Raw genomic sequence first — 12309 nt, forward strand, 5'->3', positions numbered from 1 at the left:
GCAAGCCTCCTAATTTAAAATAAAGTACGCTTCTACCTCAAAGAACATTGCTAAACTGGCACTGCTATACGAATAATTTACTACTGAAAATTTACCTCGCCTGTATTTCCCTTTCTAGCCTACAGTCTGCTTGTAGAAGTATATGTTTCATTATTAGACTTGTAGGTTAGGGTTGTCTTAGAGTAGACCACATTTGGAACAGACAACCTAGACATTACGGGTTTTTCTAGAGGTAATAACTGTCAAAAATGAACATTAGAACACCAAACTAAAATATTTTAATGGGCTATTGTCACTTTTTTCAGTACATTTCAATAGGAGGAAGGGATCCCTTTGGAGAAACCCTGTACATCAATGTCTCTCTTTCACTTCTCTGTGCTGGTGCATCTAAACTTTTTCCATTTCTTTTCTTACTTTACGAGTTATAGCAATAGTTTAATTCCCTCGTCCCAAAAGGAGGTGGTTCGAACCCCCTGGTTTTATCCCTGCAGGAACGTCAATATACTTTACCCAACACTATGTTAAACACCATGTCTATTTTTACACAAGTGTATTATATTTGTACACAAAAACACATTACTGAGATTACAATAATTTGGACGGCAAATTTCAGACACAAATTAACACTCACATAATAAAAAGTACAAATAAAAGTAGAAAATTCAATTTCAGCATCGGCAAATGTCAAACTGAGACGCTTTTTCCTATCTTCGCTTAGTTGTTGGGCTAGATGACTGATGCTGCAAGAATCAATATACCCACCAAATCATTTGTGAGAGATGAGCTTCAAGTATCAAGTTCCACCCTCTACCTTCCAGTCCTTTTCATGGAATTGGGAACTGTTTATACAAGAGTGTAGAAACTTTCAGAAATTACCTAGCCAACACTAAGAGCGGAGAAAGCGTCTTTAAGCTTCTATCCCAATCTTTTCCTATTCATAAGCTTTGAAAAATTCTCCCAAAATATCTGAATAAAAGTCCTAAATAAGTAGAATCTATAAAACAGGTTTTTAAGTTTGAAAGCAAAATAAATTTCGCTTAGGATCCAGGTCAAATGTCGGAAAATGTCTGGGGAAGGCCCGCCATGCAAGAGAAACAAATATAAGGAAAGCAATGTTTTCCTTTTTTAAAGACATGTCTTCACAAAATGTTTAAAGTCGTTAAAGCGACAAATGTGTGTATTGGGGGGGGGGGATAGGGGCTTAAACACTTCTGGCAAAGACTTCATTTGGGACGCGAACTGATTCCTGTAACTCTCAGTTCCGTAGGCATATAGACTTTGTAATTAAGCAAAAAGTCCATCAACTAGACATTTAACATAGCAAGAGCCTATAACGTCATATTAGTGAAAAAAAAAATCGAAATTGAACATGTCAAAACATTTACGGAATCTACTGACTGGCTGTAAAAAGTAACATCAAAGGATAAAAAAAATTAATTTTCACTGGAAAACTAACTGAAAGAATAAACGTGGCACAATGAAACGTTGAGCCCTATCTAACAGAATCAAAATACTTCAAAGAAAAACTGCAAAATATGGCATAAACATAAAAAAAGAATAAAAATGGACGGATTCAAATCAAATTGTAAGAGATATTGCGATTTAAATGACACTTGAAACTTGGGTTACTTAAAAACGTAAAAACTAGTTAAGATTAAAGTAAAAATAGTTACAAAGGCACTTTGTATTGTAGAGGCTCCAGCCAGGCGACACTTCAACATGTCGTACCTGAAACAGAAAAGATCATTGAGTAACAAAATATACATAAAATATCAAAATCGTTCCAACACCAGATTATGCTACTCTTTTTATGTTATTCTTAAGCTTCACTTTCAAGTTTGTTTTTTTTCTCGAATCTTGACAATAACCGTTTAATGTCCCAACAGACTACATATTATCTACCACTACCAATAACTCATTGCACCAATAAGCCGTCTGACGCCAACACATATGCAAACACTCCCCACCCGTACCAATCTATTCAAAGCTTAACTCTTTACCCCCTACTATGTGGTTCCTGTTTCCTTAAAGTACTTTCCTGTGACCTGTTCTCCGTCAAACGAACATCTATAACTTACATACTTACTTAAGTTTCTTACTTATACTTTCCTATTTCTTCCTCATGGAACGTTTTGGGGCCGCTCCTTTCAAAATTTCGTTGATTACCCATCGATATGTTGCTCTGTCAGGTGCAGTTCTATACAATAAATAAAACGCTGTGGGTCAAAGTTGTCCGTCCACCTTTTCGACGTCCTTTAACTGTCCCTTCAAGCGAAATCTTGGTTAGGGGAACAGAATATATTCTCTTGACGTGTTCGAGCCAGCGCAGTTGTTGTCTTTTAACCTTGCATATGATCGTGTCTGTTAACTTTAGTCATCTACTGACTTCTTTATTTGTGACATAGTCAGCATATCTAATTTTGACAATCCGGCGAGGGATTATAAATTCAAATTTGTGAAAGCTGCGTTCGTTTTTGGCTTTTACTGTCCATATTTTATACCCATACAGAGCAATGGGTATCATCAGGCTGTTAAAGAGATGGATGTTTGAGCGGTTCGAAAGGCGGATGGATTTCCATAAGTTTGAAAGACTTCTGACACTAAACCCGACAAGGCGGCGTCTGATTTCAGCAGTGTGACAATTATTGGCCATTAACAGATTACCGAGGTAAAGGAATCGATCAACTGTTTGCAGAAGCTCACAATCGATTACTATAGATATATAGGTGTTTGAGGTCAAGCATGGGCACTGTTTCTGTTTTCTGTTTCTGTTCTGTTTTTAAAGTACCTGTCTCTGTTCTGTTCTTACAAAAAAAAAAACAGAAACAGATGACCTGTTTTTTATTTACCTGTTATATTCTGTTTCTGTTTTTCTTCTTTTCTCGATTTTACCTTATAGATTCGAGAATAAGATATTAAGAAATTTCGAACTTACAAAATATTGTTTTATATCATAATATGAAATTTTGAAGAAGAATGGTTACGCCCCATACAGTTTTTGGAATTGGAGCGTTAACATAAAGTAGAATTAAGTAAAATGATGGCACTCAGCTAGGCAAAATTAGGGCTTAGGAGTCAGATGAGAGTAGGTAGGTGAGTAAATGGGAGAACGGTAAAGGTTCAGTTTTGTTCCGCTAAACCAACTTTTTTCTTTAGTGTATATTATTCAGTCAATTGAGTAGCAAAGCTGCATAGGTACTGTCTAGGTGAAGCAGGATTCAAACAAATCATTTATTACCGTATATTCTGGCTCTATTGGTAGGGCCTCTGTATCCTACATTACATGGGAAGAAATCTGCATCTTTAACCGGGAAAACTTTAATTCAACGGTTTTTATGAAATTTATGCTTCTAGATAACATTGACTCTCTATGATTACCATACTAGCCTATACATGATAAATACTGATTATTAATTGCAAATTTTCTTAAATGTTTAGTCAGAGAGGAATGTAAATGTATTGAAGTCTTGTCCAGTAGAAATATACGTTTTTGCTGGCACGTTTCATTGCATAAACATAACAAGGTATACTTTTTCAAGATGCCAAATATATCTTTTCTCATCTTAATAAAACCATGTCTAAATATAATCAATGGAAACCCTTTCAGGGAAAAGCCTAGAGTTGAAACAGTGGCCTAACTAGCTGATTCTGGCCTAGCTGGCCAAAGTTTTATAAAATGCTGATACACTTTTCTCATTCTGTAGGATAACACATCTTCCGGTGAGCACGGTAATTTTTGCCATACAGCACAATAAATTAAAACAATTGTCACTAAGCAGTATATTATTTCTTGTATCTGTCTCTTAAATACCTATGATAGACAAGTAAATTCCCGAAAAGTGCTGCAAATTTTTTAAGTTTCTAGGAAACCGTGGTCAGGAGCTGTCGTTTTGCTTTTATTTGCCGACAGGTTTTCTTGGCTCATTGCGCAAACGAAACCGCTCAAGGGGAAATTGGCCCCTTTCCCCCCAATTAGGCTATTGAGGTGAAAGAGGTCAGATATTTTGCTGGAGGTGCAATTTTCAAAATGTTAGGCTACTGGACGGTGCTTCTAATTTTGTGAAAAATCCTAAAATCAACCTTCGTTTTAAGACAAGCATGATGCCATTTACTGATGAGAACTTGGATGTTTCAAGACATCTCTCTGGGTACCCTGCGGAAAATGAAGCAAAGAAAGTATTAAGTGCAACTTCTGTAGAGCATTTCTAAAGGCTAAGGGTGTCTGCCATGACATTTATATACTATCCTAAAAGGAAGCACACAATTGATATGCACAAAGATAAAGTATATGCGGCTGTTGCAGCAAATAACAAACCCAAACCAACTAAAAAAAAAAAATATCAAGTCAGGCTGCTTCCCTTGAGAAGGCTCCAGATAGTAAAGCAAGTGACACAGAGGACAATGGATTAGTGAAATCTGGAATAAGAAGAGCAGAGATACGACGGTTCTTTATTTCCAATCGATCAAAACAATCTGGTCTGCGGATGCTCTGCTGCAAAACCCTGTTTAAGGGCAAATTCCCACTTTCTGTGTTTGATAAGCAAGATATGAAACAGCTTATTTAAAAAAAAAAAAAAAAACAGGGAGCTTGAAAGCAACATTTGGGGGAACCGGCCATCGTCACATAAGTTTGGCTGCCAGAAAAACAGAAGTTCAGAAGGCTACTTTATGTTCTACCACTCAGACTAACTTGACTTTTCACTGCTGTTCTGCAGAAGAATCTGACTTTATAGGTATCACTGCCTATTACCACATGAAGATGAAAAATGAGCAGAGGTTGCACCACTATTTTTCACATTTCAAGAGGCATAAGCATTCTCATACAACTAGTAACATCCTTTCAGCAATCCAAGTTGCGGTTAGGAAGTTTTCAATGACAAATAAGATGTTCCGCTTTGTGACTGATTCTGGGAACAATGTCACTGAAGCCTGAAGGATATGAGCCCTTTCCTGAACTTCATGTTTTAACATTGTCTTCATTCATCTGTAGCACGCGTTCTTGGATTTTGATCCACTCGAAGCTTAGTCTATGACATCCCTGAAGAAGACTGCTTGGAATCCTTTGATGAAGTCGAAGATGTCGATCCAACTGGTGAAAATGATTCAGACGGTCTTTTCTGTTCCTTGTTCTGAAAACTCCGAAAATGAAGATATGTTTGCTGAAGAATCTGAATAAACTGATGCAGTGTCTAAGAAAGAGGGCGATAAAAGTAATGGAGAAGAAGAGTGGGGAGCTGGGAGTCTGTCAAAAAACGAGGTTGCAGCACAGGCTATCCGAAGACATGTTACACTTGCTCAAACATTGATAGTCGAGGTTGTCACTACCCCTTTTCCTTTGGGAATAGACCATGAAAACGTGCCCAAATAATCAAAATCATGCCCACTCGTATTCTTAAGACAAAAGTTTGAAGTAGTAACACTTTCTATAACAAAGCAAGTGTATGGGTTGGAAAAAGTATTTCCTGTCGCAAAGCGAAAGAAATTTTCGAAATAAGTTATCAAAAAGTGCAATTGCTCTTATATTTACATCCCTTTGAAAACCTATTTAAAAGAAGAGAATGCTTAAAGAAAGTATTGTGTAGCATATGGTCTAAGTTTCTTTGAAATTCAGAATTTGAGAAATTTCATTTTATATAATTACTTAAGAATGAATTCGGTGGAGGGCCTAGAACATTATTTTCTAGCGCAAAGCGCCATAAAAATATGCAAAGTACCCTTAAACCATGAATTTTCCTTTTGATTTGTCTCTCACACAAATTGGCTAGGAAATAATTAATTTTAAGAAGTTGTTTTAAGCCGCGAGTCAAAGAAAATTTTTGACTCGGCGGTAAGAAGTGTCATTTTCACGTGCATTTTTCTTCTTTCATACATTGTTTCAGATGGCTTCCAAACATCAGGATGGGGGACGAGGAAAGCATTCTCTGGAGGGGGATACTGTCCCCCGCCAAAGCAACTATGGGATCTGCTTAAACACTAATGACTTGAGCTGACTGCGCAATTTGACGAAGAAAATTATTTTATTTTCAAAACGTCTCAAATAACTAGTATGTATTTCTGGGAAATTCGAGGAGATTCTGTATAAACATAAAAGCGTAGTTTTGAAGAAAAGGAACGGAAAATTGGAAGAAAATAACCATAAAAAAGGATGGCGATGTTGTGGGCATAGACAGTTTTCGCCCCTTTATTGAAAAACCTCTTTTTGGCAGAAAATGCTGCAATAGCAATAACAATAAACAAAAACTTATCATTTAAACATTTGTTTTCTTCTTTAAGCTTTAGGTGTTTGAAAAACAGCTGTTTAAACAGATATTTTTTGAACGAAAATAGCTGTTTTCTGTTTTTACGAAAAAACAGAACAGAAACAGAAACAGGTCTTTTGTTGACCTGTTCTGTTTCTGTTCTGTTTCATTCAAGCCCTGTTTATTTTTTTTCTGTTTCTTCAGAAAAACAGAACAGTGCCCATGCTTATAGTCCTGTTCTGCATTTCCCCGTTCTTTTTCTTCAAAAATACGCTTTTATGCTTATACAGAGTCTCCTCGAATTTCCCAGAAATACATACTAGTTATTCAAATTCCGACAATCCGTCATCTAATAGAATAGTGTATCGAATTTACCATAGAACTCTATCGACATTTTATTGATTTTCAACAGGTCTTTGACCTGTCGTGGAATATTTTAAGAACATTGCGCTGTCCCATATGAAATCGTCAGAATGATTGAGGGCATATACAACCAGTACAAACGCCAAACACTGTACATCCTCTCTATATTTGTTCAACCTTTTCCTGCATGCCATCCTGTCCCTTGATACCCGCTAAATATCGAACAAAAATAGATGGGATCCTACTTGAAAAATTGGCGTAGGCTGATGATATTGATCAGCTAACTGTCACTGCTCAAGAACTCAGAAGGCAGGTAGACAACATTTTTGAAGCAACGAAATCGTTTGGGGTGCAGATTGATACAAACAAAACCCAAGTCCATGCCAGGACACCTCAAATAATAGTCAGTGATCCAGGGACCGTTATCTTTCAAGGGGTGGCTCACATTCGCTGCAGATGGTTTGAGAATGGACTCTATGGTAATTGGGGGCGCTGATAACGAATATCGGGGTGCACGAGTTCGCACGCGTGTAAAATATGGTCATTGCAGCCTATAGAGTCATAATTGGCCTGTAACAAGGTCATACCGCACTTGATTTTATATACACGGTAAAATAAACTGAAAACTTTATAAACTTGACATATTCTGAATCCTAAGAACGATTATTTTCACCTGATATTTTTAGTTTTTCCCCACAACCTTTATTTTTTTTGTTAACTCTTATTTAATTTTCAAAACAAAGTTTTTAAATATACATTTTCTTAGTTTTTTCGATTTTTCTGCAATTTTTGCTTACATAAGTATATTTTTTATGATTTTTTTTTAATTTTGCTCGTTATTACGAGTCAAACCATGTACCTCTTTTTAAAAAAAATATTAATCTTGTGAACAACTATTTTTTTTTTCTAAATAACGTCATAGCTTTCAGAAATTAGCTCACAATGACCAAGTTTTTTTTAATTTTTTTTTTAGCTGTTAAAAAAAATGGAAACGAATAAAACTGCATATCATTCGAACCATCAGAATGTCCTTTACATGCTGTTAATAAAAACAAAGTCAAGACTTGAAACTGCAATAACATACAAGCGTTTGAAAAAGAGAATCCCCCCCTCAAAAAAAGAAAATTTTCTGAATAGTGGCGTTTTACTTGAAATATTTTCAATACAATATATAATTTTTATCTAACAAAACGATATATCTCTCCATTTTTAATCAAATCGTGTATTTACATTTTATATAACTAATATTTTTAACCAGGAAAAAAACTAAAAAAAAAAAAAAACATCCCTAATTCTGCGATTGCATGTACGAATTTGGTATATTTTATATGCTTGATTTGAATTCTGCTCGTCTTTACGAGTCAAAACATGTGCCTCTTTTCCAAAAAATCTTAAATACTGAGCAATTATTTATTTTTTCTGATTAGTAGATACAATCTTGCTTACATAGGCTCATATACGAGCCTCAAGGTGGCAAAGCCGTGTGAACGTGTGGTGCAGAGGGGACTAAGGCTGATTTAAGATCCTATTTTCTTTAAATCCCAGCATAGCTGGGGCCAATGATTCAATCGGTTAGATTTGGGTTAACGGCCACTGCTGTAGTAGACGGTAAATGTCATGATCAGCTGAAAGTAAGGTTTAGATGACTGCATTAGCAGTTTAATATCAAAACAAATAAAAAATCAAATATTTTAAACTGAGCATGAAAGGTGGCTCAAATCTCTTTTTCTTCTTCATCTTCATCTTGGGACTCGTTCTGATACACATCGGAAAGTTGGCATTTTTGGGAGTCAGCTCCACACTTGCATGCACTGTCACAGAAACCCATTTTGGAGCATTTGCAGTGCGAGCCGCACTTCGTCTTGTCACAGTTGCAAAAAGAAAGCGATGCTAGCCCATGTGGCATCAAAGAAACTAGGTCTGGCTTTAGTTCATGATCTTCAGTTTTCCAGCCCATATGGGTAGCCTGAGGTAAATCAATACAGGGCTTGTGGCTTTGGATCCAAACCAGTGACTGGAAAATACACCTTTTCAAATGAAGCAGAAACGAGATATCAGTAGGTGGTAAACGCCACAAATCCTTCAATCTTGAGTACAAAAGTGCTGAATACAAAAGTTAGTCGCACTTCTGCCATACACTGTAACCACAAGCTGCTTACAGACGTTGACTAAACCATCACTTTACGCAGATGATGGCTTCTCTGTAAGGGATCGAACTTTATCACCTCAAGACCCCAAAAAAGTTTTAAAGACTTCGCAGCTCGAAAAAAGCGGACCTTTCTAATTCCATACAGAAAGCTTGTGGTGTCACATCCACTCAAGCTGTGGACAAGCGGCAAGGCGTTGCAAAATGTTACTCCTAGTTTTTGTGCTGCCGTATGCATAGGTATGCAGTAGCACGGAAACTTAACCCGGAGCTGCTTGAGGCCGAGGCTAGCAAGATACTGGAAGTAGTATGCAGCTAGTAAGACGATATCAGTATCGTTGGTTTGTACTATCACAAGTGTGCTCTTTCGTCTCGCGGCAACTGCTGTGTGGTATAATATCCGAGTGTCTGCCTCCTCATGGCAAGACGAGATATAGTCATCAACAGAGCTTTCATGAGGCGTAACAGTAACAGCTCTATGTCGACTCTCGAAACCTCCGGCGAAATGAACCATCAGACGGGTCGAAAAATTGTACTCCCAGACCTCGAAAATAACTTTCAAGAGTCGACCTTTGGCTGAGCGACTAGTGAAAATCCCGTCCCAGACTGTTGCAACTTTGCTGGAGGAAGTGAACGGGCTGGAAATATTTCCTTTAGGATCTCCTCTTCTTTCTCGACAGTGAGATACTTCTTTGAGGTTGAACGAGTAGTCATCAAGGGTTCTATCGTCACTAAGACCGTCATACCTGTCACCAACCAAATGGATAGACTGACAAGCTTCGGGTATGTTCCTAAGAATCCCATCGTAAACTATTTTTTCAAAATATGCTAGCGTCTCATTTTGTTCCGGTCTATAACACCTTATGACACTCATGACATCAACTATATAGTCAGATCAAGGAGAGTCTTCAAAAAGTGTATGTGGAATAATTTTTGGCCATGACTGCAAGCCAGACTGTTGTAGAATGTAGTTCAAGGCTGTTGACAAGTCTAGGGAGCTGAGGCTCCCTAAGACTTGATGATAATACTGCAAAAGAAGCCGGATATGGCTGTAGCTCGTACTTCAGCAGCTCACAGAGGGACGAAGTTTGTGTTGAATTTGCAAGACGCAGAGCTCGTTTAAGCAGCTCAGTTTTCTCAAAATATTTTTTGTGGCTCTTTCTTTTTACCTTTTTTGGCAACAGAGGCGAAAGTTTGTACTATGCCAATTTTTACTTTCGTGAATGTCTCCTCGAGATATGAGCTCACGGCTTCGAAGCCAATGTTTCGGAAGTTCAGCAGACTATTTGCTACGGCTTTTGGAGCTCTATCCCCTGCCATAAAGTTGTACACCTCTGTTCTCTTCGTCTTGAATGGGTTTCCGAGCATCTCTTCAGGCAGGCGTAGCATTTCTTCTAGGTAGTTAAGCGCAACTGCGGCGTATTTATAGTTTCCGGGTGCGAAGAAAATCAAAATCTTCTCTTTTTCGGCGTTTAAGTGTGAACCCTAGTCTGCAGCTCTTTCAGCATAAAGATAGTCGTTTCCGGTACGGATAAGATCTAAATAGTTTATCCAGAGGCTATGATTTCTCATGGTCGATCTGGACTCGTTGTACTTCGAGAAAAGCGGAGCAATGCTGTCCAACGCATCTCCTATCTGTTTACATGCTTCAGAACTAGTTGTACCAACATGGTGTGGCTCACGCAAGACAACTGACACCCCATAAAATCGTTGTTGTCGGAATCCTTACCTTTAGTTAGATCAGATAAATATACCACATCCTTTCCTTTTGTGTCGTAGTTTTCAGTACTTTATGCAATAGTCAGTGATTCGAGGCTCGCTGTCGTTCAAAAAAGAGAGGGGTGGCTCACATCAGCCGCAGTTGGTTTGAGTATGGATGCCGGGGTAATCTAAGGTGCTTAAAACGAATATAGGGGTGCACATGCTCGCACTAATATAGAACTTGACGATTTTAGCCTATAAAGGAGAAATTACCCTTTTATAGCTAAGTACTTTATGCAACTAAAACCCGATATGTAAGATGCTCGGTTTTTTTTTATTGCCGTGGAAACCAAATTCGCGCATGCGATCGCAGAACGAGGCATCTCTTGTCGTTTTTTTCCTGGTTAAAAATATTAGTTGTTTAGAATTTAAATAAAATATTTGACTCAAAAAATAGTGATCTGTCGTTTGGTGAAATAAAAACTATAGGCTGTGTTGAAAATATTTAGAGTAAAACGCCACTATTCAGAAAATTTTCTTTTTTTGGGGGGGGGGGGATTTTCTTGTTCAGACGTTTATATATTCTTGCAGACTCAAGTCTCGACTTTTTTTTCGTTAACAAAATGTAAAGGACATTTTGACAGTTCAAATGATGTGCAGTTTGATTCGTTTTCATTTTCTTTTTAACAGCAAAAAAAAAAAAAAAAAAAAAAAAAAAAAAAAAAAAATTGGTCATTGTAGGATAATTTCTGAAACCTATGACGCTATTTAGAAAAAATAAATAGTTGCTCAAGAATTAATATTTTTTGGAAAAAAGGCACAAAGTTTGACTCGTAATGACGAACACCAACTCCGACATGCAAACAAATAGAATCAGACATGGAAACAGAGACAGACAGTCACTTTAGATATACAAACCAACAAAGACAAATACTTGGACTTGCAAACACAAAACCAGACATGCAAAAAAATAGAATTAGACATGCAAAAAGAGAAAGACAGGCACTTTAGATATACAAAGCAACAAAGAAAAATACTTGGACTTGGAAACACCAACCCAGACATGCAAACATATAGAATCAGACATTAAAACAGAGAAAGACAGTCACTTTAGATATACACAGCAACAAAGATAGATATTTTGAAATGCACTCACTCACCCAGACATGCCAAAAAATAGAATCAGACGGGCAAACAGAAAAAGTCAGTCACTTTAGACGTACAAACCAACAAAGACAAATACTTGGAATTGCAAACAACAATCCAAGACATGAAAACGAATATAATCAGACATGCGATCAGAGAAATACCGGCACTGTAGACATACAAACCATCAAAGACAAATACTTGGACTTGCAAACACCAACCCAGACAACAAATTAATTCAAAAGTATTTAAAAAATGTGGGGGCCGGGGGGTATTTGGGGGGCCGGGGGCCCTTTGAGAGCTCGGGGGGCCTCAGGGGGGCATTGGGGTTGGGGGGGGGGGTCCTTTGGGGTTGGGGTAGGAGGGCCCTTTGGGTTTGGGGTAGAGGACCTCAAAACACTGTTCAAATAGAACTTGTGTATTATAACGACCACAGAGTTTCACTCTCAAATCATCTTCTAAATCATCTTCTAAAATCATCTTCTAAAATACCTCAAATGGTTTCGCCTAAATCATCTTCTAAATTGTCTAAAACGGTTTCGCCCAAATAATCCCTAAACGTAATTTCTGCGTGTTCCTTTTGATTTGGCATCCCTGCGTTGTCACATTTGAAATTCCTAGGAAACCCTTTCCCGCGTTAATCTCTTCATCTCATAGATGTCCCTGGTTCAAAGATCAAAGAAGCCGTATTTAAAAAATAGAATACTAATTTAT

At 37.5% G+C, this 12309-nt stretch overlaps 1 protein-coding gene across 1 annotated transcript in view; it reads right to left on the reverse strand.

Moving 5' to 3' along the window:
* Positions 1-533: 533 nt before the first annotated feature.
* LOC148955110 (uncharacterized) overlaps positions 534-12309 on the reverse strand; it is a 70017-nt gene continuing 58241 nt past the window's right edge. The window contains exon 10 of the mRNA XM_089100397.1: positions 534-1728. Coding sequence (XP_088956523.1) covers positions 1626-1728 — 103 coding nt within the window. The 3' untranslated portion in view covers positions 534-1625. The remainder of the gene's footprint in view (positions 1729-12309) is intronic.

This window comes from Artemia sp. Qi Xiang Cuo, chromosome 2, assembly GCF_049724085.1.
Source record: "Artemia sp. Qi Xiang Cuo chromosome 2, ASM4972408v1, whole genome shotgun sequence".
Lineage (NCBI taxonomy): Eukaryota > Metazoa > Arthropoda > Branchiopoda > Anostraca > Artemiidae > Artemia > Artemia sp. Qi Xiang Cuo.